The following is a 14,349-nucleotide window of genomic DNA, read 5'->3' as shown; positions in this document are numbered from 1 at the left end:
GACTCATGCACGTACTCTCGCATGTTCCCTGGGGTCCATCTCCCCTTTGCTAAGACCCGTATATGTGTGACGTGTCAGGTCACAATGAAGGGTATGTGCTGTGGCAGGGACACAGAGCAAGCTAACTCTCCCAGGACGTGACTCCAAGCCTTTTGCATTGTCTTCTCACCTGCTGAGATAATTAGCCATCAACCTGACGGGGACTGCATTACTGTCGCTGTGTCTCAGTTTTTCCCCGTAGTGGAGGGTGTTGTGGTATTGAATAGGAGCTGGTGAACTGGCCTTTGGCTCCCCACAACCCCACCCTTGAAGAATCACCACAATCTAGGCCCGTGTCTCAGCGAGGCAAGTCAGTGACTTAATTTCGCCAGTTCATCCAAGAGAATCGTTGGCTTTGATGAGCTAACTCATGCTAGCCAAAGCCACAGTCTGCATTTGTGTGCCAGAGGGCCAGGATTGAATGAGATAAGACACACAATGTCCTTTAGAGTCCGCACAGCACCATTTATGGGATTAATTTTAAAAAATCATATGATACTAATAATGATTTTAGAAATTCACAAAGGAAATTGCTAGAGGATCTGAACTGTTCAGTGAGCTCTGGGGGACACGTCCTTCTGGAATTGATGGGCTTGGGTGTCATAATCAATGATCCAAAGATTATTTAATAAGAATCAGGTCAAAAAGGTTGGTTTGTTTTAAGGATTAGTTTTATAAATTTTGAAGTAGCATCTCTCTCAGGCTGTGCCGGAGACTCCCTGACTCGTGTTTGCTCTTGCTGCCTTTTTGCTGGGCTCTTTGCAGACCACCCCACCCCCTTCCATAATACTTGTTCTTCAGCACTCTCCTTTCCTGGTTTCTTTGGAGTAGTCCGTCTTGGAATTGAAAACCCAAGAAAACCAAAGCATTATGAAAACCTCCCTCAATTAAGTAGTATATATTTTTAGCTTCATGACATCAGTGTTTTCAAGTTATTTCATAATGTTTTGTTGTTGTTGTTGTTGTTGACCAGTAGCAGAGAAGTAGCAGATTATCGAGTACAGGGTAGGGGCCATGGAGACAGAGTGCCTGGGTTTGAATCCAGGTTCCAGGCCTCGTTAGCTGTGCACCTTTGCGTGCACTCCGTCATCTCTCTGTGCTCGTGTTTCCTTCTAGGTAAGACGGAGACAGTGACAGTACCTACTCATGAGTGGTTGTTTGGATTTGGTATGTGTCTGGGCGCGTGTGATAATGGGTTAATGCATGTAAAGCCCTCAGAATGGTGTCTGATGCATGCGTAACAGCTGTAGGGATGTGAGCCATTCCTATGAATCTTTGATAATACCCAGAGCAGTGTCTTCATCTGGTTCTGGTGTGTTTCCTATTCCCATGTGAGGCCAGGTTATGTCGAGGGAGACTTCCTGTGGGTAGTAAATCTCCTCCATTACGTCTGGATCCTTTCCTAGTCTTACAGATGGGGTCCTCGCCGGCTTCGCATTTCCTTTAATTTCTTCGGTCCATCCCGAGGTCTGTAAATAAAGACCGGCGTCCAGCCCCTTCTGCCTAGGGATTTCAGAGAAAAGAAATGAAAGGACCACCTGAAATGCCTGGATTAGGCCAATTATTTAAGTATTTTATAGGTGCCAACGGGTAACAAAGTGGAATTGCTTTCCTTTTGTTCCCCCTCGCAGGACCCTGGGTAATAAATACGGATGAATAGTGAGTGAAAAAGCCAAAAGGCAGTCGGTGGGCGGAGGCGGGAGGTGGGGGACGGGGAGCCATCAAGGAGCCCAGATAATCCACCACGGATCAGGGGTCCTGGGATAATCAGAAGCTGCACGGGATGGGGCGGCGGCGTGGCTTTTGCAGAGAACACAAAAGGGGGCCTCGTGTCCCAGCTGCCGGGCCTTACCTGCAGACCACTTCCGTGAAAACAGTCCTTCACCAAAGACACTCAGGTGACCCTACGAAAAGCAGCGTGAGATAAATCCAGCCATCCTGTCCAATAGAGGGAAAATAGATTCAAAAAAATGAAAAGCCCAAACAGGGATTTTTCAGAACCACTTAGCAACTGCTCTGATTATACTGGACACAGCTGTAATGTGCTGGGACGAGCATGATATATTTTAGCTCGCGTGGTAGCCGTATTTCAGGCTGATGTGGAATCTGTTGCCGAAACTGTCATGCAATCCATTAGGGCCCCTGAGTAAGGGCAGCCATTAATCAGACATGAGATCGGCTCGCCAGCCTCACGCACTCACCGATCTGAGTGGCTCTGACCCGACATCGTTTAAGGAGATGCTCATGGAAGCCATAAACATGATTCGATTGCCATTATCTTCATGTTGCATATTTGTTACCGTTATTCTTTGAGGACTCCAGATTGGATATTAAAAATTTATGATATATATAAAGGTTGGCGTGGAGTGAAAAAAGAGAGCTGCTGCAAATAAGTCCGTCTCATCCATCAGAGATGGGGGAGCTGTCAGAGGAGCCTGGCAGGTATGGAGCTTGGAGAATTAGGAGGAACTTCTCCTAATTCAGCTTCTTCAGCTTCTCCCCTGGCCTACTTGCTAAATGGGATTTTAACTACATTTTGTTAAAAGAACAGAGTAAAACAGCCCCACTGCAGGGATCCCACGGTCAGTCTTTGATGACAAGCTAATGAAAGGGAGGACAAGGGATCCTGATGGAAAATGAGTACTAACGTGAATTGAGCATATGCCTGGGTCCACAGAGTGATGTTTCTGGGTACCTGGGGTGTCTCCGGAGCAAGGAGCCTGATGCCAGGCAGGAGTCCTCTGTGCGAGAGACAGCTCTCTACCCAAGCTGTGTGCACACACAATCCTGTCCACGAGCTGTGCAATTCTCTGCGATCTGATGTTTGCCGACTTGAATATTTGCATGGAAATAACTCCTACTTAAGGGGATTCATTTTTAGAGGCAGGTAATTCAGGGTAGAGGAAAACAACATTTCTGGGTCTTAGCTTAAGGAAGAGCAAAGGGTTAATGAATGCATTCAACCTATATGAACGGGTTTCTTTGTGGTACACGGTACTCTGCTGAGCATGGGGGCCTCATACATTTTCCCGTAAGCCGTTCCCAGTCTGATAGGAAAGATAAGACATGAGTCATAACCGAGATGAGTTACACCAAGGAGTTCCAGACTGACATGGGACACTAGGACTAGGTGAGGTATCAGAAACAGGGAGAAAGGCACTGGGTTGGTTAATCTGGGAATGGACTTGGAGGAAAAGAATTTGTTAGACAGCGACCAGAGGTTAGAGTGGGAGGCACAGGGGAGAAACACGAGGACGAAATGATTATTATCCAAAGCCCAAATTGAGTACGAGGTCTATAGTGAGGCTGAGACTCTAGTGTCTGACTGGGTGGGAGGGTCAGGTGTTGGGCAGAAGTACGTACAAGAGCCAGTGGAAGGTCTAGGTGGGAGGTAGGAGCGATCAGAGAGTTCTGGCAGAGGCCTGCTGAGGCTCAGGTATGCAGGTGACTTCTGGGGTTCAGGGGCAGGACACTCACCTCTGGGGACTGGAGTGCAAGGCAGAATGTCCGGTTGCTAGGGTTGAAGGATTGGAGCTCATTCATACACTCACTAACTCACTCACTCACCATTTATGGAGCTTTTATTATATGCCCAGCAGTAGACGAGGCTCTAGAGATTTTCAGCTGAATAGGACATAATTTCTGTATTCAAGGACCTCACAGATTAGTGGGGAAGACAAACATATAGGAATAATAATGCAATGCAATACAGTGGGTAGAATGAAGATACACACACATACACACACCACATATACACACACAGAGAGGTTCAGAGCCCAGGTTAGGACCAAGAGGAAGAGGTCTGGAATGACTTCCTAAAGGAGTACAGTCTGAATGAATGCTTAAAAGGCGTATAAGAAATTTCCAGAAGAAGTCATGAGAACAGATGAAATCTAGTTTTACAAGCAGAAAATGGGGGGAAAGGACAGGAATCCCGTTGAGGGGAACTGGGCATTCCGTCGTGAGGAGTTGGGCCACTGAGATGAGCATAACCGGGTCAAAACTCAGCAGAAGCCGGAGTTCCTCCATGGGCCTCGCTGCGTTATTCTAGTCCTGGGCCAACATGGGCGGAACTTCACTGAGGGGCCCAGACACCGGGCTGACCTTTATGTCAAGTTTACAAAGATGTTCACAGCACACGGAAAGGCCACGTGGGATGGTTGCGGTTTATTCCTCTCTGAGCTTCCTCAAGAGGAACGTGTGTCGGCATCTGACTCAGGAAGGAGAGACGGGACGCGGGACATCAGAAGATGCAATTCTAAGAGTTTCCAGAAGGGGCGTCCCTGTGCTTCTTGACTTTTGAAAAGAAATTCTGTGACTTCTGATTTGCAAAATGAGTTCAAAAATATCAAAGATTTTCCCTGCAACGATTCATCTCTAAACTCACTCCCGCAAGTTTGAGATGCGCTATTTTTGATATCCTCAAGTCGGCTGGCGACACCACATGTGTGAGCTGACAGGTTCCACATCTGCTGGGGCCCCGGAATGCCGAGTCTGGAGGCTTGGCTGTGCTCACCCCGGCTGTGGCTCCACGTGGAAACTTCTCTTATTTTCTGAAGAAATTCTGAAATCACAGAGATGTAGAGGTGTAAACTCCCATTCATCACCGGGAGGTATTAACTGGGAAACCTAGTTATCTTTCCACTTAAATGGCAACAGTGTTAACCTTTTTGTCGAGTCAGAAATCTCTCACTTTTCTGGGGTAGGCCCGTGGAGCTGTTTTTAGAATGTTCCACATTTTCTGAGGGAGTCCTCCAGAGGGGGAAAAAAATGCTGAGCTTGCTCGCATAGGCACACAACACCAAAGCTTTGGCCCAAAGGAAGAACTGAATTCTTTGAAAGAGAATGAAAGATTGCCGTATGTAAGAATCAAAATAAAAAAGTGAATGAGTGATGATTCACAGGGAAAGAAAGATGAATCCGAAGTTTGTTTAAGCCAGAGATTTTTGAAGTAGAGAGGCGATTAGTCTGAATTTCTCACATAATCTAATATTTATTCAAATGGTAGGCACCACATGAAAATGGATGCTTGACTGTCAGCAAGAGGGGGAAACCCCCTTGCAGTTTAAATGAAGGATTTTTACTTTTAACAGTTTAATTGAAGAATTTTTGCTTCTATTTTATGGTGAGAAGCAGAGCCTTCTTAGAATAATAGATTTTAAAAAAAATGCACCTTTGTTCTGACAATCACATTTGTAGTAAAATGTAAGGAAAAAAATCACTTCCCATTTGCTTTTCCCCGAAGTTGGCCTAAATATCCAGCATATTAGGCAGAATAAAGCCGTTGAGAATAAGACACATGGAGAGAGTTAGTTCGTCATGTATCTTGGCATTCCTTCTGTCAGAACTGGTCACTCCAGAACAAAGTCAGACATCCACACGGTGTCTCCTGGCCCCAGGAAAGGCCAAGAGCTGGCAGTGGGGTGGTCTGCCCCAAGACAGGCAGTTAGAGAACCCATGGTCTGCAGAGACTTTTAAGAACAACAAAACCAGCTCAAAGCCTTTCTGCTTCATGTTATTACCATGACTGGATATGTGGAGTATCTACAGGGTTTGCATACCCCTCCCTGCAGGGGTTGTGGGCTTTCTCCGTCTGCCTGCCTTGATACACCATTGTCTGCACCCCAGATGGGGCAGAGGCAGAAGAAGGCACTGGCTTCAGTATATAACAGGTTATAAAACACCCTAAAATGATTCTATGTGTAGGATAAAGAAACTCCTAGGATTTTATCTAACATGGCCATGGAGTTACTGGGAATGAAAATAGAGCTCATTCCCAGAGAACACTTACTGAGCACCGGGCAGTGGCCGGGGCTCATGGGCCAAGGGTGAGGAACCAGGCACCATCCCTCCCCTTAGGAAGTGTGCGGTCTTTGGGTGGAGGGATAAAAATCCCACCAATAGGCATCAAGTTGCACCTGTGTCCAGTCTAAGGGCAGGTGGGGATTTTTGACTGCTTAGAGAGATCCAGAAAGACCTTCTGAGGAACTGGTCTAGTAGTTCTTCCAAGATTAGTTGTCATGCCAAGGACTAAAATGAGAAATTTTTTGCCTGCAGGCAGCTAGAGTCATGTCTTCTCTCGAATCTTTAGAACAAGACCCATCTCGAGGGCCATAGCTTACATCCTCTTAGTTATTGCGGAGCCATTCCATCCAGTGAGGTTGGGATGTGATTAGAGAACATCCTGCCAACACTCTGCCAAGGGCCTCCTCTTGATACCCCTCCTCTGGGCATGCCCCTTAGATCAGCGGCTCTCAGCCCTGCTTGTATGTTACAATCCCAGAGCTTTTTTTTTTTTTTTTAATTTTAAAAACACCCATGTCCAGGCCCCACTCTGGCCCAATTAAATCAGAGTCTTGCAAAGGTGGGGCGGAAAGGGGAGGACACACTCCACTGTCAAAAAGCCACCCCAGATGACTCTAGCATGAGCCGGAAGAGAGAACTCTCCTGCCATCAATGAATGCACTTAATGTCACTTAGTCTAGGAAGAGTAATTTTAAATTTTACCCTAAAAATACTTCAGAATGCGAAAGGAAACGCTTTGGCAAGAGGTGGGTGAGTGCTTGTGTCTGCATACACACGTGAAGGGTTTGGCACTCGGTCTCCGCGCACGTGGTGTGCTCTCCAGCTCGGTGGCGTGTGCTGGAAATGCAGCAAATGGCTGGAGGGTAGAATGTCTTAGACTCTGGAATCAGGTTGATCGGGAGAGGCAGAGCCTTCCAAGGGCCATAGAGTTCCATACAGAGGCAAATACACAGCTCAGTGGAGAAGCAGATTTCTGGCTTTCTCTCTTCACTTCCAATTCTCCCTGTCTCCCTCTCCCCTCTCCTTTCTCTTCCACTGCTCTTCATTCAACCTCATAAATTAATAGGCTTTACATGAAGGCTTCAGCTTCTTTGAGGAGCCACCTTCAAATCTTAGATAGTGGGATTTCTTTCTTTTCTTTTTTTTTTTTTTTTGTCCTTTAAAAACATAAAAGGCATTGTGATCACCTTACATGTAAGTGAGATGGATGTATTTTTGCCACCAATGTTGAAAATATCCCCAGGCATCTGGTGTGTATGAATGTGTACACATAGTACATGCATAATAAACATATTCCACCTTATGAATATTTATACACAAGATACATATATATTGAATATAGACATATATATGTAAATAGTAGCCCTCGTAAACTATATGCTAAGTGTGTTTCCGAGCATATGTAGTGCACATATATAGTGCACCAGGAATATAATGAACCTACCACCACGTTTAGCCTATTTTGAGGTGGCATTTTCTGCAAAGTTGTTTATGGTAGGGTCTAGTTACTCTCCAAGCATTTTTTTTTCATCACTTCAATGTTGGTTAAGTACTAAGTCAAAGTAAGGCACTGGGCATGGCAGAATTAAGAAAGATGAAATAGATGAGGTCCCTGCCTTCAAGAGACCTCACAGAACCTCGTAAAATGCACTTACAAAGAATCGAAGAATGTAACGTTGTTCCTACCCATTGACCTCTTTCTGTTTTTCCTCCAGCTGCCTTTTATTTATACGCTCCACTTTAATGTGGGCCCCATTTAAGATTCTATTAGCTTAGACCCTGATGTAGGTGCAGCGTAGGGCTTGAGGCTGTGAGAAGGACCGTTACAGTTTCAGTGCCCGCATCACCACTGGACGTGAGTGGTGCTTACGCTCGCTGTCACATGTAGCCCAGTCCTGTAACGGCATTTTTATGTTACTCTGATTTCGCGGGGGCTGGGGGGGGCAGTTTCGGGGGGAGGTGTCCTAGAAAGGCAACCGATCCCAGAGATGTCCCTAAATTTCTTTTTTTTTTTTTTCTTTTTTAAGATTTTATTTATTTGACAGAGAGAAATCAGAGCTAGGCAGAGAGGCAGACAGAGAGAGGGGGAAGCAGACTCCTGCTGAGCCGAGAGCCCGATGCAGGGCTCGATCCCAGGACCCTGAGACCATGACCTGAGCCGAAGGCAGAGGCTTAAAACACTGAGCCACCCAGGCGCCCCGATGTCCCTAAATTTCAAAAAGGAAACCAAAACAGAGCAATGTCTTCTCCCATCGACTTCTTGTAACCCAAATGTCCCTGGCTGTGACATTCCACTTCCAAATTCCATCCAGTTCCCTCCCTGGAATAAGTAGCAGAGGCCTGTATTAAAAACAGGCAATACATCCTAAGATGGACAAGATCTGGATCCGTTTCCAAAATGACAGTCCCTCGTCTAGCAGAGGAGCTCTGAGTGATACTTGTCAGCGGGCAAATTTCACTCCATGGAAGGAGAAACAATACACAAGGGCTGTCATCGCTGTGGCGCAGACGTAGACGCATTGTTTTCTCCCCCTCCATCCGTACATCACAACAGGTAGTTCTCAGCTGTTTCCGTGGTGCCAGACATACATTTTATCTAAAGAGACAGCAGACAGAACTACCTGCTGCTTCCTGTGCGGCTCTCCCTGTGTTTCTCTCCTTTTTCCTGCTTCACTTGGGCTTTTTAAAATCAGCTGGCAGGGAGCCAGGAGCTCATCATTTTAATGCAGTGCAAAATGGAATATGCATAATTATATGCAAGCCATATGTGAGGGAGACAGCTCAGCTGTGAATTTCAGGAGGCCAGGGAAGGGAGAGCAGTTAGGGCTAAGATGAGATCAGAGCAGAGCGGGGTGCAAGTGTCACCCAAATGAATGGTTTAATGAGTGTGCTGCAGACACGCCTCCTCTCACCTACCTCTCCCTCTCTCCAACGCCAAACCAGAAACTGATGGAGATTAGAAAGCGAAGACTGTATGCAAGCGGTATTGCTAATGGGTTCTGTTAATGTCTCCATTTAAACTTCAGCTTTCTTAATTAACAGTGTAGATCAAAATAACCAGTAACTTTTAACGCAACTTCTTAATTAAATCTATTTTTTTACTGCATTCGATTGAAGAATCGTTGTTCTTACTAGATCATTGCTCCTTTCAGATCTTTATTTAAAAATCAAGGGGAATCAGTTTATCTCTAACAGTATTACAATGCAAAATATAACGATGCAAATTGCTTTTCTTATGGCCTTGCTGTTAGAATTTTTTTAAAGTGCATTATCTAGAGATTGCTTAAGCATGCCAAAAAGTTTAAACACGTACGTATGTCATATCACCCTAAATGTGCCACGAAAAGTCGCGGGAAGCCCGAAGTGGGGTAATTTCCAACCAAATTGCTTGATTTTGGTTTGCTTCGTATCATTTAAAATATTACACCATGATGAATTTGCATGTTCAAACCAAACTATGTAAAGAAAAATAAATCCCAAATTTTGATATCTAAAAGGCGTACTGCGTATTTAAACAAACTTCTTAATAATGTTGTTATTTCTGGATTCCCGTTTGTTTAATGATCTGAGCTGTTATGCTTTTAGCTTTTTTTTTTTCTTCCATTATTTGTAAGTCCCTAAATAGGCCATTATATTTCCCTTCAGGCTAGAGATGAAGATGGACATGCTGAAAATTTTCCCCAGCAGCACTATGCTAAGGAAACTCCAAGGCTTGCCTTCAAGAATAACAGCGAACTACTTGTAAGAATAACATACTTACAACAAGTCTAGAATGTTACTTTAGCACAGTGAAAACAGTTTTTGCAAGGGTTTGTTCATTATTACATAATTTATGAAGTATTATAGTTTTTCTGTATAGAGTTCTAAATGCTAATTCTGCTATCACTGAATATTAATGATAAGATCTCAAGTTGTTTGCAAATCTTTTATATCTGATTATAGAGCTTGGATGGCCCTGTCTTTATTAGCTTGTTTTGTATAGGAGTTTATGACCAGCCATTTGGAGAATGGCTAGTAAAGTTAAAAATATAGAGAAAGACAGTGAATATATGTAGCTTGGAAAAAAAAACACAACAATCCCACCACCTCTCCTCCTCCTATTTCCTAATTGTACACTATTTTAGGACACAACATGGTAATATTTTGTTCTGCTAGGAAAGATGGCAGAGTTGACACGCAGTACTCCCTTTAGAAGTCAAGTGTTCTACACTCTCTTGCCAAGCTCAATCAGGCACTTTCGTCTTTCCTATGTAGGAGAAGTCAAAGCAGCGACAGGATGCGGGGATGTTTACAAGTCGTGAGAGAGAGGATATCAGCTGTGACAGGGACTGTGTTCCAGCGTAGGGTTAATTTGCTGTTCATTTTAGCATTTACAGCAAGACAAGATGAAAAGCAAGCAGGAATGCCTATTATATTTCTATTAAATGAATCTGTTGAGACCTAATGTTCTTGATTAGCTTTTGAAAATGAGTGCTCCGCAATGCATTTTCTGTTTACCTAAAGTAAACAGAGAATGAATTGTCATTTATTTAGAGATTTAAACACTGCTTTTGAAAATGAAGTTTTATGAGGGAATCTAGCTATGTTGTCCCTAAATGTTCTTTTCCCTTCAGTTGCATTAAAGCAAAATATTTGCTCCAGCTAAATGAAAACACTGAAAGACAATGAAGATACTCAGTTGTTACATTCCGAGGTAGTCTCATTTCTAGTTAGTTTTTTGGCCCAACACAGTTCGGCTCTGCCAGGTCTCCGCATTAGGAAATCCCACATGTAGCCGTCTTTGGACTTAGCGCTGATACCAACTGTTCATGAAAAACAAGGTGTCCAAAGAGCAGGAGAAGAGAGAAAAATACCGTGCTTACCCATCCTAGCCACAGCCGCTAGATGTTCCCAGTGAGAGAACGCCCTTGCCCGGTCCGTGAACTGCATAACCACAATAGCGCCACTCACTCTGTGTCCTGTCCCTTTGACCCACCCATCCGTGGGCCGGTTTGCTGCTTAGAAATGCAATTTTTTTTTTTTTTCTGAAAATTCAACTCACCTTATATTTTATCTTAGGGCTCTTAAACTTCCAGGCCCACTAGCATGACCTATTTTGGGGGAAACCTTTTTCATTCATTTCCGTTTTAATATTTCACTCTATAACTGTGGTTATCCAGCCGAAGACTGTAGGCCATGGGCCATTTATGCTATGTTTTGGTATCAAAATGCTTTGGGGAGTATCTTATTTCTTCTTAGAGAAATTGTTAAACAAGTAATATGCCATATTTGATTTAAAAAAAAAATTTATTTGTAAAATGAACGTGCTTGGGTTCCGGTTGTGGTCAGTCTGTGTAAGAGGAACTAAGACATACATGTGAACATCTTTTCCATCAGTCTTTAGAGAAAATATATGTTTAATCGTTGCTATGTTTCAACGCAATATTGTGTTAGCGGTAGTTTTGAGAGATTGGTATAATCTTTGTCCTTCTTGTCACTGTTAGAAATGCCTTATTTTCATCAGTGTACTTTTCTGTGATAAAGGAAAAAGGGAGAGTAAAGAGGAAAAAAAACAAGTAAGCTTATTTCTCCAAGGAGAAATTTCATTTTTTTCAGCTGCAGGAGAGGCAGTGGTGTTTGAGGCTGGTCATGAAGCCTGGAGAAGTTATGTTTCTGTATGAAAGAGACTTGTATGTTCTTAAGAGAGGAATAAGAAGAAGTCCTTGGAGTTTTCTTAGTGCAGCTTAGAGCAAATTTTTAAAGGCTTCATGAAAAAAGACTGCAAGTCCCGCTCCAAAGTGCTTTCTTAGCTTAGGAGCCATTTTGCGTAATTCCCTGCAGCAAGAGGTTCGGTGGGTTTAGAAAGTGGAGGAACCTCGTGGGGGGTGTCAATGACCCTTGGGAGAAAGCCCTGGGGCCACAGGTTGCTTCTAGGCTCCCAGGCTGTCAGGACACTGGGCTACGTGGCTAACCCTCTGGGCCACACTTTCTGACAGAGAGTGGCCCCGGCCAGGTAGCTTGGACACTGCCTCAGACTTTATTAGTGACCATTTGTCATCTCTGGTCTCTCCCCTCCCCCCCCACCCCGGCCTCTGCTTCTGGGAAGAGGGTTAAGTAAGTGCAACAGAAGCAAAACAAAATCCATGCGCGGAATGCCCAGGGACGCCTAGTCCGAAGGCCCTGACAGACAAAGCACTGGCTGATAGAAAGATCCGCTGTGCGACTGGAGACCCTGTAGGGTATTGATTTTTCCATTTAAATCCCAAACCGTGATACGTGCCTTCACACTTAATGTCCAACACAGATGACTAGATATATCGCTCGGTGGCCGAGATGCTTTGGTTGGTGGTTGTGCAGCAGCTTCCTTATGCTTTTTATTAATTTGGAAAATGCAAGGCTGTCAGGATGAGTGACGTTAGATAAAGCTTGAGGACTGTTTGATAGAAACACAATTCAGTGTGGCCCCATCTACCTCTTCGATAGGCACGCATGCACACACACACACACAGGCCAAGGTATTTTGCTGGCAGAGCTGAATTTATGACCAAGGTAAATAACTTTCAAGAAGAGAAGCTGTGGAAATTCACATCCCATTAACACTCCAGTGACATGACTTGTAGGAGTCCAGGAGAGGGAACATTTAGAACAAGCTATAGGTGTCTAGCCTCTGCCCCAAGCTTCACCTCCATTGCTGGTCCCTTTACCATTTTTGCCTCATTCTTTTGGGACGAGAAGGCCTTCTCTCCTCTTCCTCTATTACAGTGCTCATATGGGTGGTGGAAGTCGTGCGAGGAGGACCTTTCCCACGTCATGAGCTCACACCTCACCATCCAGGACTTTCTCAGTTCTTAAAAGACAGCAGAATTTTAGCACAAATACAGCAGAAGCTGGGTCCCTGGAGGGAGAAGACCGGTAGCTAAAAGAAGAGGCACTTTGGGAGGGTTGGGGGAAGAAACGGAAGGCACCCAAGCCTACTCCCCAGGTGTTCTCAAGGCCAGTGCTGAGAACATCACTGCATCCAGGAAGGAGGTCAGAACAGAGTCAAAGGACAGCAACAACAGCCTCGGGTAATTGGGTTGGGAAGAAAGCGGCTCTAGGAAGTCTGAAAAGAAAAATAAGAGAAAGGAAACTCAAGGGGGAAATCAGACTGTTTCCCTCAGTTCCAGATTCCCAAGGCATCGCCGAGACATCAACTTTTCCTGAGGCTGTTAGCGGTGGGAGTCTTGCAGAGGGTAGGGGATAGAGTCTGCAGCTGGGAGGCTACATAAAAATAGCATCAAGGAAGAATTCTTTCTGGTCACTCAGAATGCCAGTGTAAGGAGAAGATGAGAAGCATTTTCGTTTTGTGGCCTGTGAGCAGAGGTGGTGGGGAGGTGAGATGCTTTAGGCAGATCTTCTGTGGGCTGATTCGTCCATCTCATTTCCTTGGGAAAGTAGACAAAAGTTGGGCATAGTCCTTAGGCAGAACTGCTTTGGATTAATACGTTGTTCAATTAGCAAGACATTATTGAGCATCTTCTGTATACATGTAATTATACTACACAGTGCTTTTGGGGGACACAAAACAGAAAAAGGCACAGTCCCTTCCCTGAAGGAGCTTATAATTCAGTAGGAAGAATAGGCCCATATAGTATTGTGGTCATCAGGAATGTGGGCTCTCAGGGCTTCCTGAAAGTTAAAATTTTGCCCCAGTCAGACTTTAACTTACACTGTATTACTCCAGGGGTACCACTAAGGGTCATAAGTACAAAGGCTTAGAATTTATGGTGACACATCTGGCATTACAACACCATGGATCCTCTTGGACCTCTCTAAACCTCAGATCTTCATCTATATCATGTGATAATAAAAGGTAATAACCTCAGAAGATAGTGTAAGGTTTGAAAGCGATGACATATTTAAAATGCCTGGTATCTAGTAGCATTCAGTAAGTGTTGGCTGCTATTATTATGATTCTTCTTATTGCCATGATTGTTATCATTACCCAGTTGGCTGTGCCCAGGAGAGCACCAGCAAAGTTCCGGAGTACAAAGGAGGAAGAGATTATTTCCAAATGCAGTAATTAGAGACTTAACAAAGGAGGAGGACACCTTTGATCTAGGCCTTAACGTGGGCTGGATTTCCAAAGCTGGAGCTGAGGTGTAAGGGAAGGGGGCATTCTAAGCAGAGGGAAATAGCGTGGCAAAGAAGAGGATGCAGGAGAGTACAGACCAGGTGAGCCACCGGCAGGTGGCCCCTAAACTGAGCAGAGTATAGAGTCCCTGAAGGAAAAGGGGGTGAGCCGGCAGGCTGGCTCGTTTGCACAGGTCTTAATAATTGACAATATCCTATCAGGTTTGGGCTTCAGTAGCTCCACTTCATGGAAATTCCTAGTGCTTCTGTGGATTTAAAGAAATTATTATGGAGAATCCCTAACATCCACAAGAGTAGAGAGTGTGATGCCATTGACTCCCCTGTACCTGTCACCCAGCTTCAACAATGATCAAACTACTAATCTTGCTTCATCTCTTGCTTTATCCTATGCCC

The 14,349-nt window shown here is 44.5% G+C and overlaps 1 protein-coding gene across 1 annotated transcript in view; it reads left to right on the top strand.

The window, feature by feature from the left end:
• The window catches only part of SOBP (sine oculis binding protein homolog), a gene marked incomplete at its 5' end in the record, with an annotated part of 161,657 nt that overhangs the window by 85,863 nt on the left and 61,445 nt on the right, over positions 1-14,349 (top strand). Inside the window, one exon of the mRNA XM_080805156.1 lies at positions 9,490-9,585. Within this exon, the coding sequence (XP_080661282.1) occupies positions 9,490-9,585 (96 nt within the window). The remainder of the gene's footprint in view (positions 1-9,489; positions 9,586-14,349) is intronic.

This window comes from Martes martes (genome assembly GCF_963455335.1).
Source record: "Martes martes genome assembly, chromosome: 6".
NCBI lineage: Eukaryota > Metazoa > Chordata > Mammalia > Carnivora > Mustelidae > Martes > Martes martes.
Note: the sequence above shows the minus strand (reverse complement) of the source record. Positions and strands in the feature narration are given on the sequence as shown.